This window comes from Platichthys flesus, chromosome 4, assembly GCF_949316205.1.
Source record: "Platichthys flesus chromosome 4, fPlaFle2.1, whole genome shotgun sequence".
In the NCBI taxonomy this organism is placed as follows: domain Eukaryota; kingdom Metazoa; phylum Chordata; class Actinopteri; order Pleuronectiformes; family Pleuronectidae; genus Platichthys; species Platichthys flesus.
The window spans coordinates 19,499,947-19,513,532 of record NC_084948.1 but is presented as its reverse complement, the minus strand read 5'-3'; the positions used below and the strand labels follow the sequence as shown (position 1 = coordinate 19,513,532).

Genomic DNA, 13,586 nt, shown 5'->3' with positions numbered 1-13,586 from the left:
TCCGCTCCATAATGGTTATGAAGGATCAATACTCCTCGGAGACAAAGTGCTGCTAAACAGTGTGGTTTCTGTTAATTAGCACTGCTGTAATGATCTCTCTCTCTCTCCCTTCACCCCCCCGCCGTCGCTTTCTGCACTCCTCTCCCAGTCTCGCACTTTATTGCTCCCCTCCATTACAACCCTTCGTTCCATTGGCTTCATCCCTTGTTCATTCCTCTGTCTCGAGTCTGTTGATTCTGTCCTCCCAACCAATGTTCCCCTCAGCAGAGAAAACAAAGCGAGTTCTTTTCATAAGCGTGATAGATATCCCACTCCTGTGTTTGTGGCTGATAGCTCTCAAGGATGAGATTTAATGAACCTCTCATCCAACTCTGATTATTTTCTAATTAAAGGAGTGAGTGATGGGGGCAACGACTGAATTCATGAATGCATGTTTGTAACTGCGGGGGGGGGGGGGGGGGGAATAAAGCAACAAATGACGGAGGCAGAGACAGGGATCACATCATATCAAGCCTTGTTTACTGCTTTCCCTCGGGAATGGAGCCTGTCTGGCAGAAAGAGATGTTGGCAACACTGTGCTCCGCCATGACACGCACGTCGGAGGGTGGTAGTCAGGATGGTTGGGAAGAACACAGTGTGACAGAGTCTGACAAGTTTAAGATGGTTTAATATTGATCTGTTGTCATGAACCTAACCTACCCCGGAGGAGGTTAGCGATTCAGTATAAAGACCCTTTTCAAATGGTCCAAAAACCCATTAACTTCTGGCTTTCGTCTGAAATGGGAATGGGTACAACTGACATTCACTCGTGGGTTAAATAACGGCAGTGATAAAGACATGACACCCAGGTGAAGAGGTTAATTTCTTCTATATTTTGGCAGTCGAGATGCTGACACTGCTCCTTTTACCTACCTACCTGCTCCTAATACGGCTTTATCTCTCACAGTGAACCTCCAGCTTCAATGGAAAACCCTGCGTTAGACCCGAATGGTTGAATTTCAACCTCGATAACCAAAATTCCTGTTTCTTAGAATTCCACTGAGATGTTTGGTCACTGGATTCCAACCCTCCAAACATACTGACAACTGTATCACCATGCTAGCCCATACACTCTAATCCAAACACTCTTATCTTCCATTATGTCAAGATTTGAGAACCATCAGCATCTATCACAACTAACGGATTCATAATCAATTCCAAACGTCCAATAGCACAGACCTAAGAGACTTGATTAGCATCACACTTCCTGCCTGTTCCATCATTTACCAGACAGCAAAGCCCCTCTAGCGTGATTATCTGCCTGTGGTGAATGCTCATAATTTAAACTAATTCTTTGGGCTCTACTGAGCTGATATCAGCGTGTGTCACTGTTTTTTGTGTGTCTGTGGGGTGTGTGTGTGTGTGTGTGTGAGGGGGGATGACTCCTGTAGAGAGTAAGCTCTTGTGTGCTGTGTGTATTCGGGGTCGAAAGTGAAGTATTACGCTTCAGAAGTGCAACTACAGAGCACCCGGACTCCGGAGATCGGATGGTAGAGCAGAGGGTCAATGACGAGACAGGAAAATAGATGGACGGAAGGCGAGATGGGGATAAACATGCCGCTGCCAAACGACAAAAGTGAGAGAACAAGTTGGCAGACGAGTTGCTGTCCTGGAGTGAATTAATGCTCCGTTCCTCCCGCTCTCCATCTCCTTCCACCAGCGTGCACCTTACTTGTCCGCCGACTGATTTAAATGTTTGTTTTACTGCATCACTCCGAAAGAATAACAAACGATGTGCTTTAAAAGCAGTCGGAGGATGCTGAGGTAAAAGCAGTGATGGGGGGAGGAGGAGGAGGAGGAGGAGGAGGAGGAGGAGGAGGAGGAGGAGGAGGAGGCGGGTACTCGGTGTACTTGGAGAAAGACAGGGAGTTAGTTTATCGAGGTGGGGAAGGGGGCGAGACAGACTAACGGGAAAGGATCAGGCCATAACTGATTAGCTATTCTGTTCACAACAGCAGGAGCAATGGGACATCACGACTCAGCACAACCGAGACGCTGCTATTACTTTCATGCTGCCTAAACGACCAAATCGAAACAAAAACACACACGCTGAGGAACACGTACGAACGGCTAGAGCTGTCTTAATCACACGTAAAGAGAAAGTAAATGTAGTGTGAGGTAACATTAGGCCTAACGGTAAAAGAGTGAAGGACGCTAAAAGGTGAACGGGACCAATATGAGTGGTGGGAGGCTATTCTTGAATGCCCTTGTATGTATTTTGACTCTGATGTTGTTGTGTCATGTCTCCATGCTGATGCAGCGTTTTTAAAGATTGATGTGAGAGCATGTGTGTGTGTGTGTGGGTAAGTGTTTGTGTGTCCGTGCTGAGGCAGCGTATCCACAGATGGATGTAGAAATGGTGGCCTCTCTAAGGACAGAGAGACATTTAGAGGAGATGTTTCAGGGGAGGACTCGCTCATGAATAGAGTCAGACAAAGTTAATAGCTGTTGGCTGTGTGCTCACAGTTTACTTCATAGCAGCGTGCTAATAAAGGCCTTTTTCATAATGTCCTCTGTAGACTGAGCTGTGTGGGGAATCAGATATAGTAGACCGACCGTAATCTTTTTGGTTTGGCCCCAAAAATATATGCTCTATAAATGGATGCAGAAAGTGAAATAATAACAGATTGAAGGAGTACAACCATTTGGTAGCATTCATATGTTTGACCATGTCTTACAGCAATGAGGCCAAAAGAGCTCAGACGATACTACAGAAAATAAATCCACACACATGCACTCATTTATAGGCACGGTAATAAAGACTGTGTGAGCTAATTTGGAAAGAGCTTGAACTTATCATGACATTTGATTTATGCCCCACACTTGACACCTGTCTGGGTCTTTTGTCAACCTTAAGCCAGTGTTGTTCACACCCAAAATCCAAGCTTTCAGAAAGCCATCCCCAATGGTGATGAATTTAAAAAAGCTGGTTGAACAATAATATGTCGACGGGGCAACTGAGCTTTTGGAAAACATGAGGTTTACACTGATCAGACACAACAACCTAATCCTTAGGTTCAATTTGTTTGTCAGAATTTGTCCGGGCCACAGAGAACTAACTGACTTACAGTGGCCAGAGGCACATTATGTCTTCAGGTTGTCCGTTCATCAATTCAATGAAATATTTCAAGTAGGCCCAGGTGGAATTTCTTGATTTGGTACAAACATTCCATTTCAATCAAAGATGCACTGAACATTTTGTGCCCTTTTGAATGTGATATCAGTCATTTCATATTTGGCAAAAATAATCACTTGGGATTGGATTTGATAGCTATGGGTCAAAGGTTTATTTATGTTTTTCTTGAACTTTATATCTTAAGAATATATCTGAATCTGGAAAAAAACAAGTTGAGGTATGATGTGATTGATTGAGTCTGAAGTCAACCCAACCTGGATGTTTACCCCAAACAAGTAGATATTCTATCCAATGTGATCGACCCTGAATGTAGTTTCAAAACTTTTGTCCAAACTCGATCCATCGGGTCCCGATGGGTCCCGACAGCCTCAGATTGGATATCCTCACTCTACTGTGGATGCAATTGTTTTCCATGTGCATTCTCTGTTTCAACCAAAGTAATGACCCACAGTGAAGAAGTGAGAAGCATCCACCATGGAAGTATGATTCCTCTCTTCCTTATGGTTGGCCACAGTTAAAAAACCACAAGGCCTGAGAAAACGAAAAGTCCCCCCAAAATATGATGAAAAACAATAAAGAAAAGACTCAAATAAAGAAAAGATAAAAAACCCACAGTGTGTGAAATTGAAATGAAAGTGTCTGGGAATGACAGGGAAAAAAAAGAACATATAATCCAGGAGGAGGGGTGAGGATGTAGCATGGGTTGAGCAGAGGCAGACTAAAAGAGGTAATGAGAGAAGAGGATGAGAGCGGGGAGCATGACAGCAGAATACAGATACAGAGCAGATTAACACTGTTGGAGTACGTTTCCCTTTCAAAGAGTTCTTATCCAACACACAGCACCCCGATTTGCACACACACATGCACACACACACACACACACGGCTCATCCTGTGTTCTCTACTGGGCTCTCATCTCTACACATATATACCTTACCTGTTCTCCTGTTATGTGTTCTCTCTGCCTTCCTCTCTCAAACACAATCCTCTTACACTCGCTCCGTCACACTTTTCTTTGTCTTTCCAAGGACTCCGAAGTAAAAGCTGTAGCCTATATCTAGGTCATCCTACATTTCCAGTGTTGCTCGGCTCCTGTTTACGTGGCTGTGTGGACATGGTGAGGTTTGAGTCGTACTGTCTCAAATACAGGCTTTAATAAATGATCACTGAGACAGGAAGAGAGAGCCCCAGTTATAACTCACCTATAGTGACCAGTGGTAAACAAAAACATATATTACAAACATATTTTTAACAAAACTGATTCAAACACTGCAATGATTCAACACATGCTGTGTATTAAAGTTCATTAGCGCTGTTACTTGAGAGGGTTCGCTATTCACTACACAAAAGTTGTTGTTATTTCATGTTTTAATAATTCAAATCTTAGATTAATTATTCAGGCTCCCATAAAATATTAAGAAAGAAAAAGTACAAATGCTGTGTACTTCTCTAATGATGTTCAATCTGGTTATCGAGTCAAAGATTGTATTTTGTGTAAACACACTTCTGTATCCCCAAAATAGTGGTGCTGGCTCCAATTCATAAAAAGCATTGTACAGTGTTTTAAGGGATAATGAAGGACAAATACACAAGTTGCATTACCTTAATGACACTAAGCTAAGGCTACAATTGGAATTGCTATTGACAGTAAATGTAACGGTGTCTAAGCTTGACCTCTAGTTGAATTAAAACTTTCTAATTACTCCAATGGGCAGTTGAACAGTAAACAAAAACAGATATAAAACATGTACAATCATTTTTTTTTAAATAAAAATAAGGAAACATATACTAACAAACTGTTGAGTGCTGCCCTCCAATATTGTGACAGTTTTATAAATATTGATAAGCTGCCACTGTCTCCTACTTTAAAGCAAAGAGCAAAAGAAAAGGAGAAGATGAGTGTTAAATTAGAATGATAAAAACAGATCTTCCCAGCTTGTCATACTGACGCCACAGCTCTTATACATCTAACAAATCTACTTCAGAATCACTAAATACAAACTGTTTAACAATCAGTCACCTTTCATGATTACTGATGTAAAAGATGTTGTGGAGCAGTTACAGAGTCAAGAAGGTCAACTTTAATATCCTTGTAGTTAATTCAACAAAAATATCTAAGTTGGAGGAAACAAACATCTTCGCCTCATCAAGATGTTTTCATCTCATGTCATATTTTCCCATTATTATGAAAAGCGTTATAATAGGAAACATTTCTTGTAAACTAAAAATAAACTATATCTTGTAACAAGAACTGTTTCTGGAAATTAACAAGAAAAGACTAAGTACTAACATTATAATAACATAAATTGTATCCTGTTATTGGGGATATTGATTGTTTTATTGTAATTCTGCATGTGGGGCACAGAACATCTGTATATGAATGTGGTAACTGATTGTTGAGATAACTGACTCTGTCTGTGCCAGAACGTGTTCTAGACTTAAGTACGTGCAATTGAAAATTAGTAACTAATTAGTAATTAGTAACTAGCCTGAGCAGACAAACAGAATGTGAAGGTGGAAATCTATATATAGACTTTAATGTTAACCGTGTCACAGAGCACAAACATAAAGTCATCACTACTTCTTGGACACTACAAAATTGCTAAGTCCTCCGTTGGCTCTGCATGTTAACACCAACTATCAATCATATATATAATAAGCACAACAACGATTTCAACAACCATAACTTAAAACTTAAATTTCCTCCTATCTATTCCTGATATAATGTATTCACCATAGAATTATGTCGTGAATGAATGAGTAACAATCTTTAAACTTTGTACAAATATTGTAGCTTATGATTTTCACCAGCGAATACTGCACACCAAAAATCTTAAACATGCAGCCCCTGCAGGCTGGAAATATGGCTGTGAAAATAATATTCCTTTCATAGAAATCAGTGGCTTTGTTAATGTCAATGTAGGACAAAGTACCTGTGGCTTTTTGTCTCACTGTCACTTGTTTCCCATCGAGAACCAATGGTGAGTTTGTTGTATATAAATAATCTTCAAGATTTGTATCTCTCATTTGTCCCATCTTCTAACATAGAGGTAGATTTACTGCACACCAGCCACCAGGTAACGATTGAGACACTTGGGCTCCACTTATTGAATAGCTGTCATGTCATCAATCTTCATTTACAGTATAAAGTACGAGCTGATGCAACATTATTTGATTGTGGTGAACGACAAAAAGTTGCAGGTCAGAAGTCCAACTCATGCAAATAACATGAGGGGGAAATCTGCATTGAGTTTTGTGCAAACCTTATAGCATGTTTAAAAGAGAGAACACTGGTAGTTTTAAGCATTTTAAACAACCAACCTAATTTACCAGCCATTTGAATTCCATCAAAGTAAATCTTGCAATGAACGTAGTGAATGAGTAAATAGACAATTTGTCAAATATTTTGTTCTGTCTCTCTTTCCTGTGCTCTCACATCTTTGCAAAGGCTGCTCGTCCCTGTTGCTGTTGTGTTACCAGGCTGAGGGGGTCAATTCCTCTGTAATATCAGCCAATCCCGCAGGCTGCCTCTGACTCATTTCCTGTCTGCCTTTATCACTCCATCCTCTGACGCGCCACCCATCAAATGGAACTTTCCTCTACATTCAACCCTGACAAATACCCTTTGTTTTAGATAACACTGAATAACTGAGTGAAGTTCATGAGAGAGGGAGAAATAAAGACACACAGACTCCAACTTTTTAAGAATCTCAAGGCTGTGGTTTAAGGATAAAGAACAAAGTGCATTTATTAAATCTGAGAAATACTATTTGATTATAAAGGTAGAGCTACCAATATATGTCTTTCTATCCCTCCTGCCACGAGCCCTCCTTTTTCCTTTTCCAGTCTGCATTCAAAAGGGATGAAGGGTAGGAGGTATGACAAATTGTCCAGGAGTGTGAAGCCACGTGTACCAAAATTCATCCATTTGCTCCTTTTGTTTTTTCTCTCCACATCCTCCCGCCTGTCCTTCCCCATCCCCTTGCCCCTCTCTCCATGGCTGGCTGTGTGTTATGAATTCATCTGCAGATACAGCAGATCTATCATTCTGTCACGGAGGCAGGGAAGGGAGGTAGACTGTGGAATGCCCTGGCACTGGGAGCAGGGAAGGGCTCTAAGCAGACTGCTACGCTTCTTCGCACATTCCCTGCTGCGCCCTCTCCGGCTCAGTCTGCCTGTCTGTTCTCATGATCCACGAGATGCCCCAGCAGTCCCCCTTATCCATTCCTGCCTTACCTGTGCCAGCCAAACCCACCCCGGCCATCCGGACCGAGCAGCCCATAACAGTAATAACACAGTGCCCCGGCTTAACAAGAAATCCTCCCCCATATAAACCAAGGTGTGGCCTGGCCCTGGCTTGACTGACTTCCAGCTCTGGTCTCCAGTTACACTGGATAACACCCTACTTGCCAATCAGATATGAGACAAATTATAGGACGTGTGCACAGCACGGTGGACAGAGGTGTCAGATCCAGAACTACTGGGCCCACTTGAGCCAAAATACACAGATCGACATAACAGATATCACATTATCCGGTACATTCACAGCACGTGGAATATTAAGGCAGTATTCTTAAATATGGTGAGGTTTGTGCCACGTCTACATAAGTTATGCCTCTGACTTATATTCTGCATGTCACAGACTTGTCTTATACAAAGTACTATATTACAGAGGAACAGTGATTACGATCGGCTCTCAGCGATGACCTTTTGCACACTCTAACTGTGGCTGGTAAATAATTAAAAGTGGATACTTGTATTAATTGTGCTACTTGTCACATTTTATAATATTTTCTTTGCTGTCTCATCTCTTCCTGGCAGAGTTTAAGCTAAAGTCACTTTTTCTCCTAGACATTAACTCTTTCTATTTCTAGGGGACACAATTTGCAATAGAAATGTACTTCAAAGATTGTTGACTTGTTTTCACATGAAACATAGTATTGACATTGTATCTGCATAACATTCATGGCTTCATTTTAACCCATAATGTCCGGGCTAGAAGAAGGAGCTTTGGTTACCGTTTATATTGAAAAGAATGTTGACTGAAAGTTGGATATCGCATCTATTACAACATTTACAGGGACTCATCCCAAGGGGGACAAACCACAACGATTTTGGTTATCACCAGACTCCGCCCGGCGTCAACATGAGATTCATGTTTGTGGTTTTTAGATGTGATTCATGATCACTTTGCACTAAGGATCAGCATCAGTTGACAATTTGGATCTGTCACTTACTTTAAGATAAAATGCCTGCAAACTACAGACATTAAAATCAATCTCAGTTCTACTTTGTGTTAAATATGCACGCTAACACAGGTAAACATCTGACAAATCAACACAAGAAGACACGTGACGTAAGACGCACACACTGATCTCCAGTGTCAGACTCCTGTGCTCATCCAACACTGCACTTCCCATTGACTTCTTGGCTGTACACTGCTCTTCCTGGACTGGCAAAAACAAAGTGATTATGATCCAAGCAATCGGGTTCCATTTAAAAACTTAATGGCAAAGCATCAAAAACGAATTAATATGAGCAGAAAATTTGTGGAGAATACCGTTGATGCATATTTTGACAAAATGTATTCCTGAAATTTTGAATTACTGTTGTTTTGATCAAAACAAAAAATTGGCTCCACAGACTCTAAAATGTGCTTTTTAAGCATCAGTTAAACAGTTTTTGCCTCAATGAATATGCAGTGGTATTTAATGAATCCCTTAATACAATATGTTCATGCTCTCTCACAACTTCCTGGCAGAGTCCATTCTACTTTCCTCTCTTCTCTCCACCGTTTTCATTTTGTTCTCTCCACCCCTCGTCTCCGCGAGAGAGTGAGGAGCTGCGTAGTGGGAGTGTGTTGTCACAGTGCCAGGGCGAAAATAGACAGTAAATTACAGAGCCTTCTGAGAACCCCCCACTGTGCTGCACGACCTCGAAATAACACACAGACAAATCACTCGCAGACTCACATACAAACATGAAATGCACAGTGTGCTGTCCTTCTTCTATATTTCCCATTCAGCCTGTTGGAGGCAGTGGGCCATCAGACGGTCCCATGCTGAAGTTGTGCTCTAGTGGAGGAAACTCTGAGTCTGATTCCCAGATGTTAATGTGATTATGGCACGCGCACACACACAAACACACACACACACACACACACACACACACACACACACACACACTTGCACACACATTCACAGTCTAAAGTATTATTACAGATATGTTTTTATCCTCTTGCCGTGGCAAAGCTGTGTCACTCAGTAGTAAAATCCCTTTTTGCAACCATAAAGCACCTCTTGTCTGAAAAGTGTCCCTCGTTGTCTCATGTGTTGCAGGATTTTCCAAATATTTTCTGCATCAGTGCCTGAATCTAGCATCAACAATCCTGGAAGCTTGAAAAAAAAAAAAACCTAAACGAGAGGACAGGGCAGTGATGAATGATAATCACAGGTGTTTGTCACACTCACCTTGAGTGAGTCAAAACAGGCAATGACTCTGCCGTTTTCCACTTGACAGCTCTTGGCAGGGTGAGCGAACTTGCACTCGCTGTCTGGCCGCGAACACGTCCCTCTCTGAAATTCCCGACAGACCTCCAACGTCAGCCACTTCGTGTCTCGCATCGGCGCCATGTTCACCGCCATTTTGAACCGGGCCGAAGGGGTCGATAAAGGGGAACAGATATCCAGCGAGTGCAATTACAAGTCTGTGTGTTTCTACCGGGACAACAGAGACGTCTGAAGAAGTAAATGACATGGGGGGAATCCAGTTTTAAGAGGTTTTGTCTTGGCGGTCTGGTTCAAAGGTGAAGCCTGTGAGGCCTGAGACTCGCCTACTACCTGCAGCCGATCCCAAGAGTCTGTTTGCGGCTGTAAAAGGAATCCTTCACCGCCTGTCACCCGCGGCCCGGGCTGGTGACGGCCACAGACGTTCGCTTGGCAATCTGTCTCTCTCGTTCTCTCTCTCCCGCGCACACCAGTTCTCGCGCCTCGCTCCACGGCCGAGCTGTCAGATGAGATGAATGGCAAAACGCATTATCGATTGAGTTGGCCCATGATGAAAAGATGCAGGGCTGGAGGAAAGAGGGAAGGAGGACAGAGAGGAAACGAAAGGCAAGGACGAGGCGGAGTAGGCTGCAGTGGAGGGGACAGCGAAGGGGACAATCTCCTTCTCCTCACAGGAGCCGATAAAAGCTGTCTTCACTATCAGAGTCTGTCTGCGGCGGTGGGAGTGGTTGACTTCCTCAGAAGCAGGCTGACTGACATGGATGGAGAAAAGGCGGAGGTCCGGCGGGCAGCAGGGGATGGAGGGAAGGAGGGAGGTGTGGAGGCTCAGTGGAAGGGCTCGGCAGTCCTGGGGCTCCTGGTGTGGCCGGAAACTCCGGCAGACATGGCCAGGCACAGAGGTGGCTTCAGCGGAGCCAAACAGCCCCAGGGGTCAGCAAAAGAAGGCACTTCTCTCTGCGGAGGAGGAGGAAATGGTGTGAGTGGAGGGTTTAACACGTGCACATAAACTCACACGACTAGGGCACACACACACACACACACACAGCTCCATTCACACACGTTTCCCCATTCATTCCTTCACTCACTCACACTAGCACTCACGGAGGCTGCCAGGCTCTCAGCTGGAAAATCAAATCAACCACCATATCGCTAACAGTAAAGCTCACGCATTGAAGCGCAGACCATTTATTTCACAGGAAGACAGTAAAGAAAAGAGGGAGACAGAGAGATCAAGAGACGGATGAAAAGAACAAGTTAATGGAAAGAACTGAATGTTCATGTGTTTCCAAAATAAATGACCCAGAGGTGATGGTGATACTGGAACTTTTACAACTCATACAAAAGTAGTTTTTATGCAAAAATATGAATGTAGCAATTCATTGAAATAATTTCCCCAAGATAAGCGTTTAATAGTTTGAACATGAAATACATTTAAGAGAAATTAAGCACAGTGGGATCATGGGAGTTTAGCACTATTGCTACCTGACATGACTCAGGCGCATCTCATGCTCATGGATTACATAATGTATTAAAGTTTTATGAGTTTATAAAAAGACTGGAAGGGAATAACTGATGGGCTCACTTACTGGCAGTGGGATTTTCCTAACGTATAAAATACTTTATTTTCCTCTAAGGTTAAAGCAGAGACAGGCAGAGCCACCTAAAGCAGATATGACACAATTAGAAGGCAACTTAAATGTAAGGTCAGTGTTACATTGAATAAAAATGGATTTCCCTGGATTTTAACCATATTTGGAAACATTTTAAACAAGTCAACTAAATGTTGTTTTGAGATATTTTACAGAGAAATTGCTTCTTATTATATCCAAGGAAACGTCAGGGCCTGTTGGGAAAGAGAGCATCGTATAAATGCAATAACTAATGAGCGAATGTGTATTTAAGTAGTAATTAGTGAGTCATCAATTTGCCAATCCCTGGTGAGATCCAAGTCACAATAAATGCAAAACAAAGAAAGAATGTGACCAATCTTCTCGCTGGTTTTGTTCCTGCATGCTCCTTAGGTCCAGTCGTCCACACACTCTCTGACCTCTCTGCTAACATCCTCTGAGGTGGTGGACTAGTGGCAGAAAGTTGGACTATGGGCAGAGAATCCAACGGTGGTCTCTGGTTTGACTCCACGGAGCGACAACACAAAAACATACCTGGACGGACAACACCTGGATCTGTTCCCCACTGTCTAAGTGCCTACCCCACCCCACTGTCTAAGCGCTCCTGAGCAAGGCACCTTACTCCCCCGACACCTGCTTCCCGGGCGCTGTGCATGGCCCACTGCTCTGTGTGTCCTCCTGTGTTCACCAGATGGGACAAAAGCAGAGAACAAATTTTCCCCCATTTGCATGTCGTGTGTGTGTGCATGTGTGTGGGACCAATAAATGTATCTTATCTTATCTTATGTTAAAAATAACAAACCGGCTTTCCACAGAACTCCTCCAGCTGCTGTGCTTACAGTACGTGCCCTCGAAAGCTGCATCCCCCATGTGGTTACATCACTTCCAGGTCCCCCACACTCTGACTGAAGTGATGTTTCTGTGAGCTGTTACACGTCATTGATATGATATGATAACCCCTCTTTGGATTTTACTGCCTCATATTATTTTGACATGAATATTGTTAATTTTAGACTGTTTCGTACTATTGTGTAAAAGCAGTTTCTTGAAAAATGGATCAATGGACCTCAAGTATTCACTTATTGACTGTATGCAAAGAGGAACGACTTAGTAGACGGGACATGGACAAGAACCAAGAAGTCAAAGGTTACTACCATATAATTAAATTCATTTTAAGTAGTTCTTATCATGCTGGTCAACTGGTCTTTTTTTAATGATAAGTGTATTTTTAGTGTGTTATTATAATATATATTTAATATTATAAAAACAGACTGAGAAGTCACGATTGACCACTGAGAGTGACTAACGATCTGTCGAGCCCATATTTGTATCAGCGGGACTTTGATACTGCAGGTTCAAACCACAATGACCACTTGGAATCAAAGGGTGACCAAACCGCAAGATGGTGGAACGAGTATCAGGGATATGTTGGCTTCATTTCACGGGAAGGAGTGGAGACGTGTCATCCATCTTTATATACCCTCTATGCTCTCACCCTACTATTATTTGCCTATAGCTAAGTTAAGCTAAGTAACTACATGGAGCCACTAATTCAGGCCTTTTCTCTTGAGACCCTCACAGCCCATTCTGGGATTTGAAGGTAATGGTGAAGTGAAACTAAAGCTGAACAGTGAACACCACAGATATTTGTATATGCGTCAGGGAACTCCTTTTTCATGATGTGAATTTACTAATAGCCTCCTGCAAGAAAACTGGTGGCTCAACCGAGTTTAAAAAAGGAAACAAGTGAAGAAGGGAAGAATTAAAAATACTCCCTTGGTCAAACATTCATTGCTTATGTGTCATGCCCTGGTCTCCAATTTGGGGCAGTCACTGGTTCCAACTAGTTTTCAGCCTTCGAATGGTGTGTGTGTGTATGTGTGTGTGTGTGTGTGTGTGTGTGTGTGTGTGCTTACAAGAGCAAGGAACCAGGGCAGCCCACTTTACTGGCAAGGAGACTGTGGTGAGGGAGAGAGCACAGCCAGGTTTACAATTACCAGTGTATTAAATATGGACGGCAGAAGACATTGCTTATTCTTGCCCACTCTCTGAACTCTCTTATAACTATACGAGTATAGTATATAGACGCATACAATATAATTCTGATTATTTATGAGTTTCTGTTTTTTTAAAGCACTTTGTTACTTGTATTGAAAAGTGCTATACAATTACAGTTTTTATAATTATTATCATCGAAGAAAGCTAAATTTATTTAATTTATACAAAAGGTATAGTATAAAAGGTTATTATAGTGGTTCTGGACTTGGGTATTTTTGGT

At 42.4% G+C, this 13,586-nt stretch overlaps 1 protein-coding gene across 4 annotated transcripts in view; it reads right to left on the bottom strand.

Moving 5' to 3' along the window:
• LOC133951886 (muscleblind-like protein 1) overlaps positions 1 to 13,586 on the bottom strand; it is a 63,578-nt gene that overhangs the window by 33,124 nt on the left and 16,868 nt on the right. For all 4 annotated transcript variants that reach the window (XM_062386126.1, XM_062386123.1, XM_062386125.1 and 1 more), the window contains exon 2: positions 9,645 to 10,634. In XM_062386126.1, the coding sequence (XP_062242110.1) occupies positions 9,645 to 9,818 (174 nt within the window). In that variant the 5' untranslated portion in view covers positions 9,819 to 10,634. The remainder of the gene's footprint in view (positions 1 to 9,644; positions 10,635 to 13,586) is intronic.